The 27,393-nt window shown below is 42.8% G+C and overlaps 1 protein-coding gene across 1 annotated transcript in view; it reads left to right on the plus strand.

The window, feature by feature from the left end:
* RYR3 (ryanodine receptor 3) overlaps positions 1-27,393 on the plus strand; it is a 518,939-nt gene that overhangs the window by 398,359 nt on the left and 93,187 nt on the right. Inside the window, exons 44-59 of the mRNA XM_081292880.1 lie at positions 84-192; positions 1,984-2,104; positions 3,862-4,031; positions 6,247-6,467; positions 10,316-10,406; positions 12,038-12,178; positions 13,593-13,756; positions 16,093-16,171; positions 19,905-19,994; positions 21,170-21,316; positions 21,528-21,590; positions 22,722-22,797; positions 22,917-23,040; positions 25,453-25,568; positions 26,063-26,130; positions 27,026-27,147. Of these exons, the coding sequence (XP_081149006.1) occupies positions 84-192; positions 1,984-2,104; positions 3,862-4,031; positions 6,247-6,467; positions 10,316-10,406; positions 12,038-12,178; positions 13,593-13,756; positions 16,093-16,171; positions 19,905-19,994; positions 21,170-21,316; positions 21,528-21,590; positions 22,722-22,797; positions 22,917-23,040; positions 25,453-25,568; positions 26,063-26,130; positions 27,026-27,147 (1,902 nt within the window). The remainder of the gene's footprint in view (positions 1-83; positions 193-1,983; positions 2,105-3,861; positions 4,032-6,246; positions 6,468-10,315; positions 10,407-12,037; positions 12,179-13,592; positions 13,757-16,092; positions 16,172-19,904; positions 19,995-21,169; positions 21,317-21,527; positions 21,591-22,721; positions 22,798-22,916; positions 23,041-25,452; positions 25,569-26,062; positions 26,131-27,025; positions 27,148-27,393) is intronic.

A 27,393-nucleotide genomic window follows, 5' to 3' on the forward strand; every position in this document is an offset into this window, starting at 1 on the left:
TTTCCATATCAAGCAGCTCAATGTAATACATGGCAGCACCCGCCAGGTAACCTCACACCTCCCCATGTCGATTCTCTCTACAGCCCGGATGAGGAGGAGGAGGAAGAAGAGATCGTGCATATGGGCAATGCAATTATGTCATTTTATTCGGCTCTTATAGATCTGCTGGGCCGCTGTGCTCCTGAAATGCATGTAAGTGACGGAGTCCCTAGAAAGCAACTCTGAGAAGCCTCAGTAGAGAACACTGGAGGTTTCCTGAACTTAGTTCCCTCCTCTGTGTTTGGCATTTGCTATCATGCCTTTGTTCCTTTGAGGAGCATCAAAGTTGTTTCTATCTCAAATACCCGATTGTGCAGCTTTCTATTGGAAGGACTCCTGGGCAGATATCCAAGGGTGTGGTTTCCCTGTGGCACTAGTTGGGCATATCTACTACAGACTTTACTTCAAAAGCCTTCCAAAATTATGTTCCTCATGTGCCTCAGTTTGGTTAAAATGTGACCAACTTGATTCCTGATCATGGTTATCATGAATGGCCTCGCAAGTATCAAAAGGACCCTCAGTGTATAAAATTCTCTTTTCTTGATGACTATGGCATTTGATCCGAAGAAAGCAGTCTCTTCCCAGAGTGCCTGTCTGATTATTTATCCAAGATAGATCTTTGCATATACACACACAAAGGTGGTTCAGTTTATAAAATATTTTCTTGGACTTCCAGTTTTGATCTAAAAGCTATGCCCTTTTCTATTTGCACCCCTGCTGAGTATAAAGATTCACATCATCAGTGAGGGAGGAAATAATTGCTTTTCATATGAAAATAAAATCTAAATCTTGGTAAAGAAGGCTGAATGGAATTGTTGGAATTCCAGTTCCTGTGATGATAAATCGGCTTTACCCACATAGACCTGTCTTTCCATTTTTATGCCTTTAAACAAAGAAAGCTTGGAGGGAGCCAGGGAAGCAGCAGGGTGTTCTGCAGTCTTGGAAAGAGAGTGTCAAAGACCCTGTGTGTTTAAACTCTAGTTTTCCTGATCACCTCTCTTCCCTTTCAGAAGCAAGTCGGCTTATTCTCAGGAAGGCAGCCTGGGAAAGCTAAGCCACCACAGCCAGTGGGGAAAGAGTTCCTACCTGCCTGCCTCTGTCCCAGCACCTTACATGTGTGCACACATCTTTTCACACCCCCTCAGTAGCCCCTGCTCTGTCAGGAGGAGGAAAGATGCTGTCATTACTGACAGCCTTGCCTCTATCCACAGGAAAGGGAGGTCCCTTCCCTGGGACCATGGAGCTTCAGAACCTAGCAAGCCATCAGTGCACGTGGTGCAGATCTGAACCTGAGCTTCTCACAGTTCACTTCCTGGCAGAGGGCTCACTGTCCCTCTCCAGAGACCACACAGCAGAAAGACATGCATGCCCACTGGGTGCATGCTGCCTGGCCCATTGGTGTCTTTATGGATCAGGTTATCCACCCTGGGATAACTGCACCAAGGCACTCAAGTTCTCTGACATTCTCTATACCCTTCTTGCCCACCTCCCACCCCAGCATTAATCAGGCTTTAGGAAATTGAGATTCATGAGCCATTTCTACATTTACTAGAATGCTGGGGTCTGGCATTGTGATCACATTGATGCCACATCTGTCATGCCCATGAGAGGCCCCTGTGGTGCTCTCACATTAAGAAGCCACCTGCATGCTGTACATTTACTGCTGAGATTTGATTGTCACTTTAACTACATGACCATTTCAGCCACAGCAAAGGACTCAAGTGGCCTCCTTCATCAGTTATTCAATAGCCCCTCTTCTTGAAAATCAGGAGCAGGCTTCTCTCTTTTCCTGTGGCCACGAGTGTCTATAGCAATTAGAGGAACATAGAAGTGTACCTGTTCTCTTAAATAGACCCATGTTATTGCTGAAAGCGTGGAGGTGGGGTGGAGTGGAGGTGTAGGAACTTCATCTATCTAATCTCTTTTTCCAAACCTACATTACAGCTCATCCAGACAGGAAAAGGGGAAGCCATCCGGATCCGGTCCATTCTGCGCTCCCTGGTCCCCACAGAGGACCTAGTTGGGATCATCAGCATCCCCCTGAAATTGCCCTCCCTGAACAAAGGTAGGGATGTAGGCAGGCTAAACCTGCCAGTCTTCCAGCAGCAGCAGGACTCCATCCCCAGTACAGTGTCTTCCATGGCCAACTTGCAGTACAGGCTGCCCAGGGAACACGCCTTGCTCTTTTTCTGGTGATGAGGAGTTTTCTCCTCTAGACTTCAGCTGGCTCCTCTCTGTATCAAGGCAACCAAATATATGTCCCACAGGGTTATACAAACCTCACCATCCTCCAAACACATTGACCCTCTGAAGAAGTTTGGTGGAATGGGGCAAGTGGAAACTCATACCATGGCCTTCCTTCTTCCTTGTCTCTGTGCCCCAGATGATCAAGGCAACGGCAATGGACAACATACAGGCTGTATTCTGCCACAGTCCTGAATACCTCACAGCTGAGGATCATAAAAAAGTTTCTTCCCCTCAAATGCTACATGGAATATTTGACATCAGTCACCTTTGCACAATTCTCACAAAAGTATTTTGTTTCTGAGTCACTCCACCTGCTTTCCTGGCAGATGGAGAAACTGTAAAGATAACATGACTGACCATTGCAATGATTCCCAAACTGATGTTTCATGGAACATTTTTGTTGAAGATGTTAATAGACATACATATTAATAAGGGCTTAGGGTCAAATAAGCCTGGAAAGTTCTGTAGAATACATCACACTTTTGTAACCTCATGAAGCATGGTGAGATGATAAAGCCTCTGAGAAAACATGTGGTAAAGAAAAAAAGTGTTGAATTCAATGTTACCCAAGAAGTGTTTTTTGAGCAAAAAAAAAATGTTTTTTTTTAAACTGGGGATTGAACCCCCAGGGCTTTGCAAATACGAGGCAAGCACTTTGCCACTGAGCTATATCCCAGCCCAAAACACTTTTTTATATCCCACAAAATAATGTTCTTTAAAACACCAAGCATATTCGAGACATCGTGTCAGCCTCAGCAGCCATTCAGGCCCGAGCTGGAGGTGCTCAGTGCTCAGGACAGGAGGACCAGCAGCTGCACCCTTCCCACCTGCCCACCCAGGGAAGAGGGTGGGCACAGCATAATATTGTATTTCCAGAAAACAGACACAATCAATACTAAACAACATCCAAAGGATAAATTGTAGGAAAAGAATTGGGAAGTAATTAGTTATGTGTATTTGTTACCTTTTATAATATAATTGACTTGTTAGTTTTTATTTTTTAGAATAATTTTTATTGGTACATCATAATTTTACAACGTAGTAGGGTTCATTGTGACATATTCATATATGCACATTATATAATCAGTTTCGTTGCTCAGTACCTTCCCTTTTCCTCCCCTCCTCCTCCCTTGATCCCCATCCTCTATTAGTCTCCTTTCTTTTAGTGTTTTTCCTCATGAAAGTCTCTTTTTACCCCTTTTTTATCTCTGTCTTCCAGATATAAGAGAAAATATTCAACCCTTGACTTTCTGAGTCTGGCTTATTTCACTTAATATGATATTTTCCAGTTCCATCCATTTTCCGACAAATGTCACAATTTTGTTCTTTATCATGCTTGTGTAAAACTCCATAGTGCACATATACCACCTGCTTAATAATGGCCATCCATGTTTAGGAACTGGCACAGGGAATTCCTGGAACTTTAACAACCGGCTCTCCCAATCCAGTGTAAGCTGGCTCCAGCACAGCATTATGTTTTTTTCCTCCCAAAATCCTTTTATTTACTAGAACAAGTTTTATGTTGCCTTTTGAGGCTAAGATAGAAAAACAAAAATGACATTTTCTGTCTTTCAGATGGGTCAGTCAGTGAGCCTGATATGGCAGCCAACTTCTGCCCTGACCACAAGGCACCCATGGTGCTGTTCCTGGACCGTGTTTATGGCATTAAGGATCAAACTTTTCTGCTCCACTTGCTGGAGGTTGGATTTTTACCGGACTTAAGAGCCTCTGCCTCTCTAGATACAGTAAGTTGCTAAAATAAGAAAAAAAAAAATTCCCCCCTTATTGCAAATTAGAAACATTAGACTTACAACCAAATATTTTCTACCTGTCACTCATTACATTGTAGTCTGCTTTAAAGGGTAAGAAAAAACTCAATTACAGTTCCTTAACCTTGGCACCATTTTCTGTATGGGGTTATCCTGCTCATTGTATGTTTAGCAGTATCCCTGGTCTCTAACCGCTAGATACCAATACCACTCCAATCCCTTCTCCCGCCCCTGCAAAAAAATAATTTCATACATCATCAAACATCCCTGGGGGATAAAATCACCTTGGTTGAAAACATGGCTCTATTACTGATGGAAAAGCCTGACTTTTCCCTCTCGGATGGAAATGCCCTTTCCACTCTCATGGTTTAGCATACTGACCATCAAGTAGAATAGGTGGAAAGCCAGAGATGTGGCAAAGGTCAGTACAAGAGGCCCAGGGCAAATACATGTTTGGAAACCAAGGCGTAGGAAAGCAATTCAACAGTAACAAGAGACCCCAGGAGTAAAAAAATGACGGAGATGTCAGCTGCCAAATATCAGAACCTCATAGAAAAACAGTGTGCCAGGAGTCCTGGGTCCAAGGAGAAAAAGCAATCTAGAGCAGCTTAATTCTGAAAAACATCTTGCTAGTTTAAGGTGGTTTTTCATCAATTATAAGTTTTCTCAAAGGCTCCACATGACGTCCAACAGAGATAGAAGTGTGTTTTTGTAGTGGGTGGTCAGCAGCAGATACTGAGGTGGATTCCCCTTGAATGGTCTACCCAGTAATGGAAGACGACAGGAGTTCCACTCAGGCGTGGAGATCTATATATGGCATGGACATGAGAAATGATGTGTCCATAAGGTGTCGGGGACATATGAATCATTTGGAGAGTAAAAACAATGCATCCACTACTGTTTTTGTTTTGAACTTTTGAGTTTCTTGATTTAAAAAAAATACTTTTTTTATTTTAACTTGTGAGGCCTCCCCGAGGTTCCTGATCAAAGCATTCAATTTTTTATAGAGCAAGTAAACAGCAAATGCTGTTCTAGCGTCTGGTATTTGATCACATGCTTTTCCAAGCACCGTCTGCAACAAAAAAGGTTTTATATCAAATCAACTCCCCAACACAAAGTCCGTGCATTCTCATTTGAAAGCTTTTAAGCCGTTGGAATCAAAGCTCTGCTCTGACTTCCTCATTCTAACAACTCTGTGAAAATGATAAATGGGAAAGATGAGCTTTATTTTCCAGCATGATTGCCAAAAGCTTCAGGAAGACAAACTTTTGATAATTAATAGGAACACCCAGAATTGTGTAAATTTCAAAGAAAACAGCTTTTCAAATCATAAGTTACAGAAAATGTGTTACAAATATAATGGCTGTAATAATCACAGGGAATAATGATAATATTTTATCTCTGTGAATCTCAAGGTCTCTTTTGAAGTTCTGCAGTTTTCAAAGATGGAAGTTAATCATGCTTTAGCTATATTTAGTGTCACTAAATGGGTTTTCCTTGAATTCAGCCTGTCCATCTGAATGAACAAAAGAGAACATTGTAAGCAAGAATTATGCCAGAATTTTAGAGAAAGCCCTAGATTCCTATTCCTTTTTTATACTTTTTCCTGTGCAGGGTTAAGGCTCCCTGAAGTGATGAATATGTCATTTATCAGGTGGTGAACAGCTCGAAATGCTTACAAGTTAAATGATGTTGGTCAGAGTTTCACATTCTCTTTGTAAAGTTCACCAAACTGGTCAATTTGGGAGGCTGCCTGGCTTCTAACCAACCATTCACTAACCTTCCAATCATAAGAGGACAATGCAAATCCCCATAAATTGAGACAAGAGAACTAAAGTTAGAAATAAAAATGTTGTAGCCTAGAAGTTGGGCCTACAAGTCTCAAGGATGTTGGGTTAAACTGTTGGTCATCTGTTTGATTTTAATAAGAGTTTAAAATTCTTCTTTGATGGAAACAGATGTTTAGAGCATCATTTGAGATCCAGCCAACTTTTGATCTTTACTCTTCTGGGGTTTTTTAATTATTCTTATTTCATTTTAAATGTAAAAGAAAAATAGGTATGTGACCAGGTAGAATGTTCACTCTGCAAACGGGAAACATGCTTTCTCCACCTGCAGCACAGGAGGGCAGTGCACAGGATAAGCTCTGCTGTTCTCCAGAGATTAACAAGCATATGATCCCCTTCCCTAGGTGTCCCTCAGCACCACAGAGTCTGCGCTGGCACTGAACAGGTATATATGCTCCGCTGTGCTCCCACTCCTTACAAGATGCGCCCCTCTCTTTGCCGGGACAGAGCACTACACCTCTCTGATTGATTCCACACTGCAGACCATATACAGGCTTTCTAAGGGACGATCCCTCACCAAAGCACAGAGGGATACCATAGAAGAATGTTTGCTTGCAATTTGCAAGTGAGTACCCTCTCCTGTGTTTTTCACTTCTGTGTATGTATCCATGCCAACTGCATTTAATTGTGTAATCTAAAAACTGGTGACACAGCCTGAGGAAGCTGCCAGGCCTTCCTGATCCTCCAGCCATCCCCCAGACATCTCCTCCTACAATGTGCTTGGTACCTCTATTTGCCACAGACTCTCCCTTGAAGCTCATCTTTCACTATGGAGAAGTGGGGGACACAGCTCAGGCTTTAGCTCATGGGGCAATGAACTAGGAGAGGAGACTGTCTTTTGAGCCTGAAGCGCTCAGATTATGAACTAATTGTTTAGTTCTCAAGTAGAACAGATTTTTCCATCCTCTAAAGATGAAGGCTTGACACAAAGGCCAGACTAAGTGAATCAAAGTGAGCTACCTCCAGGCCTCCTAAGACTTGGAGCAAAAAGTCTCAAGTCACATTGGGGAATTAAGGGCAGTAGTTTTTACCACTGTAGAAGGGCATCAGAGCCAAGCAAAACAAAGGGTGGTCACCCCAAGGGTCTTGGGTTCTCAGACTCTACATCAAGTCTGGTAGGAGCAAAGGAAAAGGAGGTCTTTCAATAGCAGGTCTCAGCAGCATGGTCTAGGACCACCATCTGTTTTTAAGCCAGTGGTTTTCCTCCCCACTGCATATCACAATCACCTGATGGGTTACTAAATAAATATCCTAGCACCTAAGTCATACCCAGCCCCCCAAAATCAAAGTATTTAGGGATGGATTCTAGGATTCTAGCTTTCTAAGTTCCCCAAGTGATTCCAGTATTCAGCCAAGGATGAGAATCACTCTCTGTTGCCCGGGAGAGGGAATCAACTGGCTTCCCCTTTAGGAACCAGCACAGCATAGTCCTGAGTCTTGCTGAATGAGTTGTTTCCCTAATCACAGGAGAGATGACTATCCATTACAGGCTAAGGCTATCCAGAACAAACAATTCTTCAGTTCTCTTAGGACAGCAACTGAGACAATCTCAATGAGATACCACAGTACACCTATTAGAATATGTCACCAAACACTGGCGACACATTTGCTGGGGAGATGATGGAGCAAATGGGACTGTCATTCATTGCTGATGAGAATACAAAATGGCACAGCTTCTTGGAAGATATTTTGGCAGTTTCTTAGAATATAATCCAGTCATCATGCTCCTTGGTACTTACCCAAAGAAAATGAAAATTTCTGTCATACAAAAACCTGTACATGGATATTCACAGCAGTTTTATTCACAATTGCCAAAACTGGGAAGCAACCAAGAAGTCCTTGAGTAGATGAATGGAAAGATAAAACTAAAACAATGCAGATAATTGAATATTATTACTTCTTAAGTGACAATTGCTCATTATCTGAACGATAATATAAAACATTGAGTAAATTTTACCTTACAATTACTAGAAATGAACTATCAAGCCTGAAAAGACAGGGAGGAACCTTCAGTGCATATTACTTAAGTGAAAGAAGCCAATCTGAAAAGACTACATACTGTTAAGATTTCAACCATATGACGACATTCTGGAGGAAGAAAAAACAAAAAACTATGGAGATACTAAAAAGATCAGTAGTTTCCAGAGGTTGTAAGAAAGATATGAATAGACTGAGCACAGAGGACTTTCAAGGTAGGGAAAATACTCTGTGCAGTACTAAGTTGATAGATGTCATTATGCTTTTGTCCAAACCCATAGAATTTGTAACACCAAGCATGCATCCCAGTATAAACTATGGGCTTGGACAATAGTGACATGTCAATATAGGTTCGTCAACTGTAACAAATGTCCCATGCTTAGGGGGTGGGTGCTGATAATGAAAGAGGCTATGCATGTGTGGGGAAAGAAAATGTAGGAACTCTCTGCATCTTTCTCTCAATTTTTCTGTAAATGTTAAACCACCCTAAAAATAAAGCTTAAAATATTTTTCAGAAGGGCCGTCTCACATGTTTCAAATATAGCAATGGTCTCTATATTTAAAATGCTTTATTAAGATTAACCTATATCTATTGCCTTTGTATCTTCTAAAGCCCACAGTCTTCCGCTATCTCTGGGAATGAACTGGTCTCTGCACAGTACTATTTCCCTGGGAGGGGAGTGGAGGGTGGGAAGGTGACTTAGGCCCAAGCTTCAAAAGGGAGTTTCTCCCTGAGATCCCCTTCTAAAATCAGATCCTATACTCTGATTATCTCATCCATTCCAAGATTACCATAGCAACTGATATAGAATTATTTGCAATATTTTTGGGTCTAGCAAGAGACACATAGCTTGGTAGACACAGATATACTGATAAACCTCTAGGAATCATAGGATACTAGGTTTTCCACTTTGCCATTTCAAAAGGAAGAATAATGGCCCATTCCTTGTTTATGGTGGCAAAGTGACTAAATAATGAGTTTTCACAAGAAGAAATAGTCCTGTCAGTACCAGTTCTGCATGGAGAGCTTCAGATCGAGATCTACATGAACTTAGCATGTGTCTTAGGAACCTCATCAAGCAAGAAGCCCCACTTCCCAGCACTGCTGGCTCTTCGTTACAGTGCCATGTTGAGGTGACTCATTTGAATGCAGATATTTTCAAAGATTACAGATTTGTGGGAGAATTTTTTTTTTTTTTTTTTGCATCAAACAAAAACTCCAGCTCATAGCCCTATTACTCTACACTTAAGGTCTGGCACAATTCTCTTATTCCCACATGAGCTCTAGATAAAGCAGACAAACTGGTACTTAACTTGCCTTTTATTGTTTATTTTTAATAAGTCAGGAATCAGTAGGGCTACAGATAGATTACGTTCTTGGTTTTATTCTAATTAGTCAATCTTAGGTGCTAATTGCTCAATATTTGAACAATAATGTGAAACAGAATAATTTTGCCTTATAATCACTAGAAACAGGGCTGCATACTTGGAGGTAGGTATTCTCATCCCAGGGCTTTGATCACAGGGCCAGGTAAATACCTCTAAGAGAGGTAGGGAAACAAATGTAGTTTTGTTTTCCACCTTGTTGTAGGTACTTGAAGGATTTCTTCCCTCAGCACATTCCCTTAACATCAGAATTATTAGCCCTGTCTCCATAGCTCCTTAGGTATTGCAGGAAGGAATCCAGAGACTCATAAATTGATTTCAAGTAGCAAATTTGTGTGTGTGTGTGTGTGTGCGCGCGCGCATACGCGCGCAAGTGTGTGTACACATGCACACATGCACCTTTTCTGGAAAAAATCCTTAGGTTCCACTGGGTTGTGTCAGCAACCTAAAAAATAAAAGCTGATCAATGTTGCTTATTTCTCCTTTGTCTACCTCAGAATTTACTTGTCCAAATACCACAGCCATGAACTCTGTAATTTGATGCATTATTCTTTAATTAACTACTATTTGCCTTTTAAGGAGTTGTTTTGAGAACAAAGCCTCAAAATTGCCTGGATCAGTTTGTAACCAGGAGGCCTGAAGTCTCTTTCAAGTCACACCAGTAGGTGGCCTCAGATTCCACCTGTGCAGCTTGGTCAGCTCTAGCTTCTCCCCTTACAGAATTCAAAGGGCTGTGAGATCAACTGCACCTTCCTTCTCTTAGGTTCTTTGCTCATAGTCACTGCACAGATCTAGAACAACTGTCACATGGAGACTGAAATTTAATCTTAGGTATCCCAATTCATTAGCGCAAGTCCCTCTTTCTGAACGTTAACTGTACTCAGTTTTTAAGGGGCTTTGTCATCCACTGTTCTTTACCCAAGTTCTTGTATTTAGGGGCTGATTATTTTGAGGCTAAGCCCTAATGCATGCTTACCATGGAGTGTTTCTTTGGTTCCCTGCTTCCTGATTTATTTTATTTTGTCCTGTCTTCCTGTTTTCTTGCTGCAGTCACTTGAGGCCTTCCATGCTGCAGCAGCTCCTGCGGCGGCTGGTGTTTGATGTGCCACAACTCAATGAATACTGCAAAATGCCTCTTAAGGTAAATACCTCTAAGTGCAGTTCATGGCTCTGGAAGTTTATCCCATATACCATGATGTCTTCAAAATCAGGGGGGCAAGGTACACACAAATATGGGTTTTATACCTTCAAGTGGCTGGTTAGCTAATAGTATACAATGCACAAAATCAAACCCCTTTCTTGAATGTTCAGGATCAAGAGAGTAGATTTGTTATGTTCATTAACTATTCCAATTTTCTTTAATTGCTTTCTACTGGCTACCTATTTTTTAGCATGGTTGCTAAGGGGATGTGGATTTTGTGTTTTTCTGACCTGGTTGGTTTTTCAGAATATTTTCATTTTCAAAAAGCTTTGACCGTCCCTGTGTTTTTTCATTTAAAGGAACTGAAATGTCCCTTTTGCATACTCGTTTTGTGCTTTTTTCCTTTGTAACAAATGCTCTTTTTTATTTACTTTTTTTTCCCTATTTCTTTATCGATGAAAAGAGCCCAGAGCCATCTTGTTATTCGTTGACTCATTCCTGATTTTCTTTAAACTATTTTATCATAGCACCAGGAGCATCTGGGCCTGAGTGGTGCCAGAATCAGCCGCCCACCCAGGAGAGCAGTGTTTTTGTCTTTCGTGCCAAGACTCTACCATATTTGTCTGTCCAAAAGTGTCAGCAGTGAACAGCCACACCTGAAAACCCTGCCTAATGATCTTAATAGAACTTTTCCTTCTTTTCAGAAATAGCCTAAGCAAGGATTTCAGGAAGGATTTTATTGGGATAACCAGAATTCCCTGAAATTTTTATTTCAATCCTATCTCCGTGCCAGGCATACATTTTGTATGACTGCAGAGATTCCCCAGTCCTCTAAAGCTAATTCTCACTAACCCTAACAGCTCCTGTTTTAATCCCCTAAAGTATTTTAACTGAAAACCATGGTTGGCACAGCTTAACTTAGCATTGTTTCCTCTCCAGGGCTCTGTTAGCAGCTGGATGTCAGCTCCTAAGAGGCATTGATCCACTCAATAAGCTCATGTTTAGATCTCACACCCAGGTGTGGGGAAGAGGCTTCTTAGAGGATGTGGATCCCACCTGCTGGGAAGGAGTCAGTACTAGTGTTCTGTCCCCTACTGGCCAGACGTGAAAATGCAATAGCATCCCTGGGCCACTGGAGGGTGGGGAAAGGCACAGAAACCACCAGTAGGAATGAATGCAGAGGAAATTTTTAGACCTATAAATTTCTGCCCACTGTCCCCTCCCCATACCAGCATATCCTCCAGGATCTTCCAGAATTATAAGCAAAGGTCTTGAGAAGCTCTTACCAAACCTGACTGGCTGGAAAAGCACAGTAACTGTTTTCAGAAGGCAATGTTTTCTCACTTGAAGTAAAAACAGTTCCTCTCCCTTTTCTAGTAACTGCTAGGGGCACATTAGGAGGCATGAGAATTAATCAGGCAGATTGGCACAGGCTAGAGCTCATTAGGCACAAGAGCAGACCTTTCCCAGCGGGATTTCAAGGGCCTCTTTGTAGACAGCCCCGCTGTTTCCAATGTTGGTTTCATTCTCATGATCTCTGCATACAATTTTATTCTCCCCTGCATGTTTTTGATGCCTGTGGATTTGCTCTACCCCACCCCACTGGTGCAATCCTGTTCTCAACCTCCCAGCTTCTGACGAATCACTATGAACAGTGCTGGAAGTATTACTGTCTGCCTTCAGGATGGGGGAGCTACGGGCTGGCTGTGGAGGAAGAACTGCACCTCACAGAGAAGCTCTTCTGGGGGATTTTTGACTCCCTCTCCCACAAGGTAATAGCAGTGCTTCCTGAACAAAAAGAGAGGACCTTAATGACCCAGGCACATAGGAATAGTAGTAACTAGCATCTAGTTAGCTTTTCCAGCTTAGAATTGTGCTAAGTACTTCACATGTATTCCACAATCATCCTTACCCTGATTCTCTGAAATAGGAACTACCACAATCCTCATTTTACAGGATGGAAAAAAGTCTAAGAGGTCAAAAAACTGGCTAGACTCACAAAGCTAATAGAATGGAGAGCAAGTACCAGAGTAAATTATCAAAATATATATATATATATATATATATTTTAGTTCCAGTCTTGATGACTTACCTCCCATTCTTTTCCTTCTGACCTGGTGTGGCTCCTGATCGACAGCCTTCACCAAGACCAAGTCAAAAGGAAAAGCCCTGACATCTTCCCTAGTGTTGGGCCATGGGATGTTCAGGAGACGTGGAAGCATTCTGGGGAGGGCTTCACAGACACTCATGTGAGAAGGAAGTTGAGTGGGAACTCAGAGACTCAGTGCCAAGCCTCATGGGTCAGTTGATTGAAATACGAATGATTCTCAGACCTTGCTCCACTTCCCAATGTATTTAGAATTGTGAGGTCACCCACTTTAAAAGTAGAAAATGAGTAGATCTGGTTTTTGTAGAGAAGTCTAGATGGGGCATATAGCTTGTCCACCTGTGTGTAAATTAATTTTCTTTGCTCCTGGATGGATTCCTTTGGTTCATGTGTGAACAGATCAAAAGCCACTTCTAAGTCCTTATTATTTCATAGGAATTCATTCCTGACTGGGTTCAGGAGAGAATGGATTTGACATTGAGTGGACTGCTGATGATATTCACATATGACCCACATCAGCTGCCACAGAGCCTGGCAAAGCTAACTGTGCCCTCTCCTGTCTTATATTAGGATAGTTTCTATAGCCATTCTTGGTGAACAAATTTATAGACTTTTCTGTCCTCATGAGAACTGTGTTAACCTTTAGATAATCTTGGGATTTGTTTTTTGTACAAGGAGTTGGAGTTGAACCAAGGGGTGTTCTACCAAGATAACCCCCCCCTTTTTTTTTTTTTTTTTTTTTTTTTTTTTTTTTTTTTGCTAAGGCTGGCCTGGAACTGAGATCCTTCTGCTTCAGTCTCTCAAGTGTCTGCAATTACAGATGTGCACCACTATGCCCAGCTTAGATATTCTTGAAATTAACTATTTCTCAATTTAAAGTACATGGTGGCTTCAGGGCTTTTTAGATGGTCATCTTGTCCTCCAAGAATGTCAGTTTTCACCAGAAAGTACTGCAGGAGTTATGTGTTCTGTATTTTGGTCAATCTGGACAAATGTGTGCAATTTTTCTTTTCCCTTGCTAAATGAATGGTCCTGCCTGGCAGTTTATCTACTAAGGTGGTCTCTGTTTTTCCTTGCAGAAATATGACCCAGATCTTTTCCGAATGGCCCTGCCTTGTCTCAGTGCTATTGCTGGGGCCTTGCCACCAGACTATCTTGATACCAGAATCACAGCCACATTGGAGAAACAAGTTTCAGTGGATGCAGATGGCAATTTTGATCCCAAACCTATCAACACAATGAAGTGAGTCCACAGTCCTCCCTACACTGGTCCTATATTTTGTCCAGTAGCCAGTATTTTTCTTTCAGAATGTAGCAAGAGATTTCAGTATCCCCTCTTTCCCGCCTGCCAACACTGTTCATCATTTCCTTTGATGCTGCCAGTCACAACAGGCACAAGGTTTAATCCAGCCATATCTGATTAAATACCATATCATTTATATCCTGGGCTTTTTTGGGGGGGGTGGTTTATTATAAGAAATAGATGCATCCATAAATAAATGTCACCTGAGGCATGGAGAGAATCACCCTGACAAATGATGCAATTAACTTATTAATGAGTTTTTTTGACAAAGTCTTTGTTCTCTGTGAACTAGACCTGTAAATTTTTAATAGCATCACCCATCAAAACAACATAAATAACACTCAGCTGAACTCTGATGGGGCCTCAGTTGTGATGGCAGAACAGTTGGGGTCCCTTATATGAGAGGTTGGACTTGCTCTTTGCCTCATGAAGGGATGCTAGAACTTTGGGATGAGCCTGCAAAAGCAGCTTTTCATTTCTTTCAGAATTCTTTTTTTAATATTTATTTTTTTAGTTGTAGTTGGAAACAATACCTTTATTTTATTGTATGTGGTGCTGAGAATCAAACCCAGGGCCTCGCACATGCTAGGTGAGCACTCTCTACCTCTGAGCCACAACCCCAGCCCCATCTTTCAGAATTCTTCACTAATGTTCATGAGGCCATGGAAGTGTGTTTATCTTTTTTGGCCAAATATTCTCAATTTTGGCTTGTTGTACTTCCTCCCCAGTTAAGATATGTGTTATGGGGCATACTGTCTTCATTTGCGAGTGAATTGTAAATGAAGAACTCCAAAACTGCCTGAGCAGGGAACATAAGATTTGTCCCCTGGGACTTGTGTTTGTGGCAGTAGTTTTCAAATGAGAACCTAACCCTTCCCAGAAGGCTGTCAGTTTTGATAACATAAAACCCATCTTTGGGAAAATTAAGTACACATTCGATTGGACAGAGCCTTGAGCTGAGGGGATGCTGGGAAAAAGAATTGACCACTTCAAGGAAGAGGTGAAGGGTATGGTAAAACTTCAAGCCAGAGAGAAAAGAAATAGGTGTTGGTTTTAGAGAACTTTGTCCTATGAAGATGTAGGCTGCCAAAGGATGATAAAGTAACTGGTATAATAACTTGGATGTTCTTATAAACATTATAAAATAGCATCACACTCTAGCAATTATGTGCGAATGATGAGTGGGTCCTTAATATTTTGATTCATTCAAATATACCTTGGGAGCTAGGGTTGTAGCTCAGTGGCAGAGCACTTGCCTAGCATGTATGAGGTACTAGGTTAAAATCTCAGCACCACATATAAACAAATAAATAAAATAAAGGTTCATCAACAATTAAAAATTTTTTTTAAAAAATTTGCAATCATTGTACATTGCTGGTAAGAATAAAAAATTTACACACACACACACCTTGGACATCAAGTATGATTCTTTAATTCTTTAAGGAATAGGGACTGCTTTAATTCTTTAAGGAATAGGGACTGACTCTGGCTAAAATAAAAGACCTTATTACCAGGACACTGGTCATTATCAAAACCTAGTGGAAGGCTGACCCCAGCAAAGCCTACCATCAGAGCACAGAGACCAAATAGACAACCTTTGGCTATCCCCATTGCATGAATCACCTTGAAGAGTTTTCTACCCTTGTCTCACTCAACTCAAGATTCAAATTCTGGGGACAGTGAGTCTGATTTGCCTAGTCATGTTCCTGTCCTGAATGGCAGTTCATATAAAACTGCATGTAGTGCCAGAAGACTCCACAACACCAAGGACACTCAGGTGCTATTACCAACAGAAGGGATGAGAGCTGCTGGGCAAACAGAAATGACAGGTGTCTACAATACTTCCAAAATTCTAATAGTGATGAGTCACTGAATCCAAAAGGTAGACAACCACTACTTTGTAACATATGGTCCTCTAGCTCTGCATTTCTGCCATTCCTACGTTCTCACTGTCTAACCTGGGCAGGTCTGGCCCTGGCTCCCAAGTGGCTCTTTGGGAGATAGGAGAACCCAGAGCAGCTGGAGGGGGCCACCTGTGCAGCCAGAGGCTTCTTCAGAGAAATCCTGTGATTAGACCTGAGGGTGTACATGGCCTAATCCTGGCCCGCCTCTCCTTCTGCTCAGTAATGCAGCTGTATAGAGTCGCTTCAGCTTTGAGATTATCTGATTGATCACATCCAAGTTCTGCCAGCTAATTTCTAATTCTGCCTATCCTCTACCACGTCTGGATAAAGTGCCTGGGGAGGTTGTAAATTTTTTTTCCCCTCATTTCACAGTTTTTCCTTGCCTGAGAAATTGGAATACATCGTCACCAAGTATGCTGAACATTCACATGATAAATGGGCTTGTGACAAGGTAGGGATTATCATCCAATTGACAATTGTCATCGAGAAAAAACAGCCCAAGAACATTAAAGGGCCCATTCCTGGAAATCTGCCTAATTTGTCTAAGTGACAGACTCTCCATGCCAAGAGCATTCATTATTTCTGAGCAGCAATTCCCAGGGTTGGTAGAGGTTGGAGAAATAGGCAGTGACAGCTGCTTTGCTGCTTTTGTATTTCTCAAGAAAATGATCAATTCTGAAAGTGTTAACTTCTTAGCATTGCATTCCCTAGAGTTTGTGCTCAAGCACGTGTTTGTGTGTATTTGACATAAATGCTTAATAGGAGTGGAGAGCCCTTTATTTAATGTTTTCCTTGAATGAAGCACTGGAAAGGGGAAATGGAATTGAAAGTCTTACCCTTGCATTTTGCTGGGAAGCTGGATTTTATTCCAGGAAGGACACACAAGCATCTTCCTATGGTAGATGCACTAGAACTTCCAGACACTCCCTTATTAATAAGCCTGTCCATCTGGTGTTTAAAATTCCTCACCACATGAGGTCAGGCTGCTTAATAAGTTTAATTGCTATGTCAGCCCTTTAATGCTGGCAGACAACGTAGGAAGACTGTGCCAAAGACATCCAGGATTTCTGTGGGCAGTCAGTGAAGGATTGGGGTCATTGTTCAGCTGCAGCTTACAGCTTGGAACAGTGAACTCCTCCACAGCAAATCCACAGAAACCATCTCCACATAGTAGGCTCACAGGAACCCTTTAACCACCAGCCCAGCCTCTGTATGAATCTGGCCTCAGCTCTCATTCTGTTGTGAGTTCTTATGTGGGGCTGATAATAACAACATTCACTGAACTGTAGAATGGGCTGGTACCTTAGGATTGTAGAGCAGGGGTTGCCAAACCTTTTCTGCAAAGAGCCAAATAATAAACATTTCAGGCTTTGTGAGCCAGTCTCTGTGGCAACTTCTTGTTTCTGCTACTGTAACAAAGAGTAGCTGTAGACAAAACAGGGGGCCTGTGTTCCAATAAAACTTCATTTTAAAAAATGAAAACAAAGCAGGTAGTCAGCTGGATTTGGCCCAAGGGCTATGGATTGTTGACCCCAGCTCTAGCGTGTCTGGATTTTCTAAGCATCTTTTACATATAGACATTTGGCCAGTTCATGAGTCCATAGCAATAGCTTATCCATTACTAAACTGTGTGGATTTTACCTCCTGAATCTCTCTGAAATTTGTGTATCTCCCTCTGGACCTATGCCATGACTTAGTCCAAGCTGCCATAATCTTATTCCCAGACCATTGTGATAACCTTCTTACTAGCATGCATTTCCTCCAGTCTGTTCTTCACACTGAAAGCAAGTGATAGCTTCAATATGCTCGTTGACTCACAGGCTACCACCACTCCTCCTGGTCAAAATTTTCCCTATTAAAATCCTTTAGCAGCTTCTAATCCTTCTTGACATAAAGGTCAAAATTCTTAATATGGCCTGGTAGGCATTGCCCCATGTCCTCATCTCTTGTTTAATCTCAGCCACATCCCCTTCTTTCAGTGTCTGTCTCTTCCTCTGTATCTGTGTGCATGTGTGCACACGTCTCTCCCTCCCTCTCTCTTCCTCCCCCCCTCTCTCCCTCTCTCTTCCCCCATTCCCACCCTCCCTCTCTCTCCCCCTCCCTCTCTCTCTCCCCCACTCCCACCCTCCCTCTCTCTCCCCCCCACATTCCCTTCCTCTCTCTGCCTCCCCACAGTCCCTCCCTCTCTCTGCCCCCCCACTCCCACCCTCTCTATCCCCCCTACTCCCTCCCTCCCTCCCTCTCTATCCCCCCTACTCCCTCCCTCTCTCTGTATCTCTCTCTCTCTCTCTCTCTCTCTCTCTCTCTCTCACACACACACACACACACACACACACACACAGTGTCCCTGAAACCCTCCTCAGTCTCAACTAGACACACACATGCACACACTATTTTCCAGCTCATCCTGCAAATTTCAATCCAACCATGAATTCCTATGATGATACTGTTCCAGATTTGTCAGATACAGGCCCTCTTAATTCCTTCCTTCATGGTATTTAATAGGGGTGTGTGTGTGTGTGTGTGTGTGTGTGTGTGTGTGTGTTATCAGTTATACTTTTACTAGTGTGGTTATTTGATTGATCTCTCTGACACCATACTCCAACCTCCATGAGAGCAAGGATACATGTTTTCTCTCCATTGCCAGGAGGTGAGATTGTATAACAAAGAAATGACTATTTCTCCTACCTTTAAGAACCTCTTCATGTGGGAGAAACAAGATAAAGCAGCCATAGTGGGACAGGTTGTTCAGTGCTATGATGGGCATGAGCACAGGATTAGAACACACACAGATCCTAATCCAATGCTGGGGAGGGGTCCAGTGACGCTTCTTAGAGCTGGTGACAGTATGTGTCAAAGGGGGAATAGAACTTGTTCCTCATAGGACAGTGAGTACTTTGTGGGCCTTGCTGGGTCAGCAGGTGCAGTCACTAGGAGGGAAGAGAGTTTGGTAACTCGAGGGAACCCCAGAGCTGGAACATGGAATAGGGCCAGGGAGAGGTGAACAAGATCATCCTTATAGGTTTAGAGTTTGGCAATCAGAACACCATAAAGCGACAGAGTGCCCTGATCCCCTGATAGGAAGTAGAAAACGAGTCTGTGGGGAGGGGGCAAGATTGGAGGCAGGGAGGCTGCTCAGGGAGCTATCGTGGAATTGTGTGCGAGCTGATGGTGGCCTGATCGAAAGTACTGACAAGGAAGCCAGAGAGGTAGATGGACGAGTAGGTTGATGAGGACGTGGATGTGTCAAGTGCAGAGGTGACATCCACAAAGACTCCCGAATTGCTGGCTTGGAAAGTCAGTGCAAGCTGGGGCTGTTCCTGAGGTACAGGAAACCCGAGAGGAGGTGTTTAGAGAAGTGACTGCCAGGTTCTCTTCAACATGTTGAGAGGCACCTGTACATCCAAGAAGAGCTTAAGTTGATTCAGAAATTAGGCAAGAGCTCTGGTCTGCAAATACTGATTTGATGTTAGCCAGCAGTGGCAACTGAGAGTGCAGGCCTAGAGTAGATCCACCAGTGGGGGTTTGTCTCTTGAGAAGGGACAAAAACTTGGAAAGTTTACATAGTTCACAAATGGCCAAAACAGATTGAGAAGGAGCAGTTGGGAGTCTCAGGGTATGAGGTTATGGGGATCAGGGAATCTTATTTATCTCTGCATCCACAGTGCCTAGGACAGAGTTGTGCACATGCTATAGAAAAAAATCCAACCAGTATTTGTCGAATGACTTTCAGAGTTCTTGAACTTCTGTGACTCTAGGAAACTTGTTCTGGGAGTGTGACAGGCAAGAGGTACACACCAGCCACTCTGTGCAGTGGGCAGCAGGTCCAGCACTCACATGCTTTTAGTTCTGCCTCTGTCCTTGCTATAAGTGTGGCACACTGACCTAGGGCATGTTATTTGCTGGGTCCTTTGAAACATCCTTCTGTTTTGAGTAGTGTTGAAACACAAGCGAGAAAGTGGAGAGGACAGCAACTGAAATGAGAAAGAATAAAGGGGCAGAGTTCAAGATTCAGGAGCCAGAGAGCCTGATGGCCTTAAAGGATCAATTAGACATTTTTGAGGGAAATGTCCAAGCTCTGTCAAGATCCATCATTCCACTTATGAAAATCGAAGCAGGGATTTGGGTCACAGAGCTGGGCTCTTTGAATGCCAAGGATGTTTGAACTGAGAACATTTCTACAGAGTCAGAGTGGATGGAAATATGGAATTTCCCTGGATGAAAACGTGAAGACCCACCCACTGATAAGGCCTTTCAAGACGTTAACAGAGAAGGTAAGAAACAGGTCTCTGGTAACATTCTGACCATGCTTTGTCCTTCCCTGGAAATTGTATCAGATACTCAGAGAAGCTCAGGACACAGTCCTAGGAGTCAACAAACCACTCCTCATCTTGGCAGTGGGCAGCAGCCCCAAGACCAGTTTCCAAGAGCTTAGCCTTCTCTTCTGGTCTTTGGCACTGAGAACCCACTGGTGAAGAAGCACTGCTCAGCCCTAACAGGCTAGGACAAAATGCACCTGCGACTAATAAGGAAGGGATTATGCTAGATTGTCATGGTGGGATGAGGGAAAGAAGCAATGAATTGTCAAAGAAAATTCAAACAGGAATTATTTCCAATACATGGAAGATACAGGGAGAAGAAAGTCCCTAAGAAATATAAACATGTCTCTTGCTTTCTTTTTTTTTTTTAATTAAGAAGTTTGATTCATTTCAACTCTGAACTTCAGTCTTAGAATCAGTAGGAGTCCTTTGTAAGCTTTAGGTCTAGTGTCAAATGTAAAGGATTGCATGTGTGTCTTTGAATATTGACCATTGATGAAATAGTGCACAGATCAAAAGAGAATTCTAAGAAATTTTAGCTGGGCACAGTGGTTGCTCGCCTGTAATCCCAGCAGCTTGGAGGCTGAAGCAAGAGGATCAGAAATTCAAAGCCAGCGTCAGCAACTTAGTGAGACCCTAAGCAACTCAGTGAGACCCTGTGGCTAAATAAAATACAAAACAAGGGGGACTAGGATGTGTCTCAGTGGTTAAGTATCCCTGAGTTCAATTCCTGGTACCAAAATTAAAAGTGTCTAAGAAATTTTATTTTTCAAGCTCAAAAGAAAGCTTTGCACAGATGCATCATGAAAATGTCCCATCTTAAACAGTTACTAAAACTCAGGGAGCCACTCCCCTGTTCTCTTCCTACAAAGTGTGGACGCTGTCATCAACATTGTTGGTGCATTCCCTCCCAGTGCAAAACACTGTGATGTGCCCAGGGTCTTATACTCATAATAAATATCAGAAAGTCTGATTCTGTATTGCAAGTGGAATGTGCAAATGGCATTTGGACCTTGTGGAGGAAGGCTAGAGCTTTCCTGTCTAATGTGAGATCCAACTTTATAGGGAGATGGGCCAGTCAGAATGACAGGGTCCATTCTACAAAGCTCTTCTGTGCACGTTTCTTCCAGGAGAAGGAAATTTATCGCTGGCCAGCCAGAGAGTCCCTGAAAACCATGCTGGCTGTGGGCTGGACTGTGGAGAGAACCAAAGAAGGAGAAGCTTTGGTTCAACAACGGGAAAATGAGAAACTTCGAAGTGTGTCCCAGACCAGCCAGGTATGACAGGCCCTCCCAGAAGCCAATGCTGGGCCAGTAGGACCCACAGGGAATCTGGGAAAGCTCTCCCTGGGCCATCATGGTGGGATGGCCTCCGATAAACAGTGGGGGCTGGGAGAACACAGCCTTGCCAGCTGCAGTGCTTGACAGGGGATGTTGATAAGAATAAGGAGAACAGTGGCAAACCCACTGACTCTCTCTGCTTCCCTAGGGCAACAGCTACAGCCCTGCTCCTCTGGACCTCTCAAATGTCGTGCTCTCCAGAGAACTCCAGGTCAGTGCTGACTCTTGCAGAACATAATGTGCTTTGTAAGCCCCATGGGATTTGGAGGGCATGTTGCCCTCCAAAGAGTTGAAGGGGAAAAACAGGGGACAAGGGGGAAGAATTCCCAAAACATGTCACCACCAAGATAAAACCGAAGAGGGCGATATTGTGCAGAAGCTATGGCAAAAGTCTCCAAAGAATTAACTAATCATCCAAGAAAGGGAGGCTGTGCAAGAGTGTCATAATGGGTGCAGACTCCATAAAAGGAAGAAGGACCAGCAAATTACTGTGTCAAAACCCAAAAATAAAACAGCTAGGGGAAAATCTACAAAATTTGACGCCTTGCCTGGTCCTTATAAGTCCCCTAAAACCATAAAAGCATCTTGCATATCCCACAGTGGATATGTTTAATTTCCCCATGATGGTACAGAGGAGCAGTTTGTTGCAGGACCCAGAGATTTAAAAAAAAAAAAAAAAATCAAGAGGATGAAACTAAAAGCTCCCTGAGGTGCTTGCTCCCGTAGCCCCACCCCCATCCTCTGCAGAGATTGGCAGCCAGGCTTGCACCTCTTGGAGAGGCCATCAGACCAATCTCTCAGACCTTAGAGAAAGCTTCTTTCCAAAGTACATCTTTCACTCTGGGTCACTGCTATGAGTGACCTAGAAAGAGTAATTTCATTTGAGATATCTTATTTGCAGCAATTTCTACCATGATTTTCAGGGATCTAAACTTTTGCTTGACCCCCTACTTCCAATCCCCCCTCTCAGGTCAGAAATATGCTACTGAGCTCCTGTGAGAATTGAAAAGCAGTTTCAGCTAGAAATGTCTTTCTCATTAATGCATTAAAAATTCTCATGAATGCCAGGATAATGAGTTGCCAGGGAGGGACAGAATTAGAAATTGCTTTCTGTATGTATGGGAAGACATAAAGCTAATGAGGTGCATAAGCACAGACTGACAAATGGTGGGAGCCCTTCAGTAGTGCACTGTTAGCATCTGGGGTGCTCTAATCTTAGGGGTGCTGCCACCCCCAAGATAATGGTGCCATAAATAACCTATCATAAATAACCTGGCAGATATGAAGCTGCTTTTCTTGCTTGCTTTCTCTTTGACTGACATGCCCTTGCTCTGGGACACAGGGAATGGTGGAAGTAGTAGCTGAGAACTATCACAATATCTGGGCTAAGAAGAAGAAATTGGAGCTGGAGAGCAAAGGTGAGCTTAGTTCAAACCATCCCTTAAAGAAGATGGGCTAGGGGCCGGGGTCAGTATGTAGTCCCAGAAGGGCAAAGGAAAAAACTAATGTGTTGTCATCTCTTGCCTTATGACTCCAGGTGGCGGCAGTCACCCTCTTTTGGTACCCTATGATACTTTGACTGCCAAAGAAAAGTACAGGGACCGAGAGAAGGCACAAGACCTGTTTAAATTCCTCCAAGTGAATGGTATCATAGTTTCTAGGTAAGTCACCTTTTAGGTAATATTAGTGGGTTGGAGGTGGGAGTGGTGGCAGAGGTGGTCTCTCCTCCTCAGGTGTTTAATCACCTGCCTACACAACCCATCAGAATAAGTAGAGCAGTTAACTGTTTTGAAAAGGGTTATGATGAATGCATGCATTTATTCACAAATATTGTGCCTATAGGCCAAGGGTATCTGTATAATAGTCTAATAATCAAAGTTATAAACCACAGCCATAACACATGCTCAAAGCTTTAGAATTTGGGCTTCTTTAAAGAGCTATGTGGATTCAAGACACATTCAAAACAATATAGTGTGGTATGCTAGATATTTTTGAAATGTCCTTCCTTTCACAGTTGTCTCAACCCTACCTAATTCAAAAATTAGGTATATGGAAAAGTTGAGGTCTTTGCAGAATATGTAACTTCATTTTCGGAGAATCAACAGTACTCTTTTATCAATATTGTCTATGTGATATTTTGTTAAATTACATAACAACAGCAAACATATCTGACAGAGTCTTTGAACAAAAGCAGTTGATTGTTATGAAGGTAAATGTCCACTGGGGAGACTGAGTGCCTCCAGATTCCCTCCACCATTATCTTCATCATTTCTAAATCAAAATCATCTGGATGAGCCGTTTACCTGAGGATGGTCTTAGCTGCTTAAGACTTGATGGTAGAACCTGTTTTATCACTGAACATACATCAGTGGTGCATTGTGCTCTGTAGTGCTGGCTGAGCCCCCAAAGAATGGAAAGCAAGCGGGAGTACTCCTTTGATATAGCCATTGCTCCCCAAAGAAATGTTTGCGCAGCAAGCTACTATTTCTTCTTTTAATTTCCTACCAAATTTTTGAAACCGAATGTCAAAAAAAATGAAAATCTACCAAATATTTCTCTGGTATCACATATGAAAAAAATCTAAACTTATTTGCCATGTTATGGAACAGTAAAGGTCAGATGGTAGGAGACAGCCTCCTGGGAGCATTGGAGAAAGATTCCCATCTCAATTTACTCCTATTATTAACAAGATGCGTAGTGTAATTTGCTGATAAAGATTCGATCACAGGAACAAAAAGTCCTCCTTTAATGTGCCTAAAAAGGAAGTCAAGGAAATAGGAGAATCAAGGAGAAAGATAATTGAATTCAGCAAAGGTATCCTGAGAAATTGTTTACCATGTGCCAGGCCCTGGGGGAGGCACCTGGATGTACAGATGATCAAGGGAGGTCCCTGTCAACAGGGAGAATTCCCAGGCTTCCCTGACCCAGCTTCAGCCTCAGCCTCCTGTCTTCAGCCTCGCCATCACTTGATGACAACCCATTCTCCACTTGCTCAGGGCAAAAAACTTGATTCTCTTTTTCTCCTAACCCACATCCAATCCTTCAGAAAATCCTGATGGTTCTACCTTTAAAATATACCCAGCCTCCAGCTGCTTCTTACCCACTTCATGCTACCAGCATCCTTACAGGGATAGCCTCCCACTGGGGCTCCCATGCCTGCAGTTAATTTTAAACATAGTAGTTAGAACGAGTCTGTTATAAAGTAAGTCATTTCATGTCACTCCTATTCAGAACTCCCAATAGCTTCCCGTTTTACACAGTGCAAAAACAGTCTAAGGATGACCTGCAAGGCCCTAAATGATGTGCTCTACTGTCACCTCACCTCTCTCTGTCTGCCTACTTCCATTCCACCCACACTGGCCTCCCCACCATATTCCTTCAACTCAGCATGTGTGCTCCTGCTGCAGGACCTTAGCACCACCTGCTCCCTATGTCTGGAAAGCCCCAGATGTACATATGCCTCACCTCCTCAAGCCTTTATATTGATAGCAGCTTCCCAGTAAGACTGCCCTCACTGCCCTGTTTAATACCACCATCTGCAAACCCTCACCCACCACCCATGGGCTCTTTCATCCTGCTTTTCATTTTCCTTTTTTTCACACAACTTATTGACATCTGTCATTCCACATAATTTATACTTGCTTATGTCCTTTCACAACCCACACCTATGATTCACAAAAACAGGATTTTTGCTTTCTTACCTAGTGTATCCCCAGCTCAATTTTGTTGCATGAATGATAAAGATCATTCTGAAAATTTTGTTTGGAAATCATTGTACTAACACTTATATTTAAAATTTTTTTTTGGTTTTGCAATTTGGTATGTTAAAAAGTTAAAAAATTGCTTTTTGCATTTTTGGGAAATTTTTTAAAAAGAAAGAAATTGTTGTAGTACAGGTAGCCTTTGCTCACAGCCAGATTCCCAGTGCAAGGGGAAAACAGATGGTGAGCCATGTCACTAAGCCAGAGTAACCATTAACACTGGAAATTAAATTCAACACGGGGAGGATGGGTGACATCCCAGAGTCACATGGCCCCCTGTTACTTCCTGGGGCTCCCATGTTTCCACTCTAGAGGTATGAAAGATTTGGAGCTGGATGCTTCCTCCATGGAAAAGAGGTTTGCCTACAAGTTTTTGAAGAAGATCCTCAAGTATGTTGATTCTGCTCAAGAGTTTATTGCCCACTTAGGTAAGTATCACTGTGAAATACAACAAAAGACTTGGCTATTCCTTTGTCAAAGAGAGGGCCATCCATGATTCATTTAGATGGCTGATTGTGTTGGTGGTGTGGGGATGGGAGGACAGTGGCTGAGACTTGTTTTCCTCACCTAAAAAAAAAAAAAAAAAAAAAAAAAATCAGTTTGGTCTGTGGCTTTCCTCCTGGATTTGAGTGACCCTTCTGTCAATATTTCATACAACTCATTCTGGTCCCTTTCCCATTGTTGTGCTTTGTGACTATGAACAAGTGGCTCAACCTCCCTGAAGCTGTGTCCTCACTGATAGAGAGACCAAGAGAGCTGACGCAAGCAACAATGAGCCAGCACCCTTGTAAAGTACCCCATAAAATGTGTTTCATTAAATCAAACAGGTGTATTTTTGTCTTTAGAAAAGCTGTTGTTTCTAAACTGTTGTGATCTTCTGTTTCAATTCTGGCCAACCTCGTGTTACCTGGGTTGTTTTTAGAAGCCATTGTCAGCAGTGGGAAAACTGAAAAGTCTCCCCATGACCAGGAGATCAAATTCTTTGCCAAAGTAAGTGGTTCACTGCATTTAACCAAATTACCTTCTTAGGATCTCTGCTATTTAAGGTGTGAGTTAAACTGATCCATCAAACTGCCAGGGCTGCAGAGACAGATGTGCACTTCTCTACTGCAGAAAAAAGGCTGAGGTGGGCCGAGGTCTGAGCAGGTGGGCTGGCCTGCTTGGCTCCACACCATCACCCAGGGATCAGGATCTTTTCGTTTCTCCCTGTCCCCAGAGTTGTGCTTCATGTCCACATCCCCAAACCTGCACCAGGAAAGGGGAAGAGTAGAGGGCAGGGCAGGCGGCTGCTTTTCTAAAGTTCCGACTATGGGTCAAACTCAGCCATTTTAGCTTCATCTTGCTGTCAGGAGGCTGAGTGTGCATTCTCTAGCCAGGTGGCCCACTGCCTAGGTAAAATATGGGGGCTTCTATTGCTAAAAGGAAGGAAGAGAGAACAATGGATTTAGGTACCAGTGAGCATTTTCTCCCATATACCCATGCTCAGAGGACTGAAGGCGCACCGTAGCTTTGCTCTGAGAAGCAGAGACAGACACTTGAGGCCAGCAATGGTAGACCATGCCTCAAGTGTACCTGTTGATGCTGAGCCCAACAAGCCACATCTGAGAGCAGGGTCCCATAGGCGCCTCCTGCAAATGCTGACTTGGGGCTTCATGAACATTTATTTGGGCTCTTAGTCAGTGGCCCTCTCCTTTCACATATCCCCCAGGTCTCTGGTTTGGGGCCCAGAAAAAGAAAGTATGATGGAAATTAGGATCCAAAACTAAAGTTTGCTGGAAATTCTAGGACCAGTGTTGAGAGACTTTTTTCTCACTGAGTATGACCTTTTTAAAAGGAAACTAACAGAAGGACTTTGGATAGATTTTTAAAAGCTGATGTTTTCCAGGTTCTCCTGCCACTGGTTGACCAGTACTTCACGAATCACCACCTCTACTTCCTATCCTCTCCTCTAAAGCCCCTTAGCAGCAGTGGGTATGCCTCCCATAAGGAGAAAGAAATGGTGGCCAGGTGAGTCTACAAAACAGAGAAGGTCATTGTGTTAGTCAGCTTCAAGTTTCTATAACACAACACCTGGGATAATGAATGTGTAAGAAAAGATTTGTGTAGCTCACAGTTCTGGAGTTCCCAGTCCAAGATTGGTGGACCAAATGCTTTGGGCCTCTGGATGGCAATGGCAAAAGCACATGGTAGAGCAAACTGCTTACTTGATGGCCAGGAAGCAAAAGAGGAAGGGGCTAAAGTCCCACAATCCCT

The sequence above is a fragment of the Spermophilus citellus genome (assembly GCF_964194105.1).
Source record: "Spermophilus citellus genome assembly, chromosome: 4".
NCBI classification, from domain to species: Eukaryota; Metazoa; Chordata; class Mammalia; order Rodentia; family Sciuridae; genus Spermophilus; species Spermophilus citellus.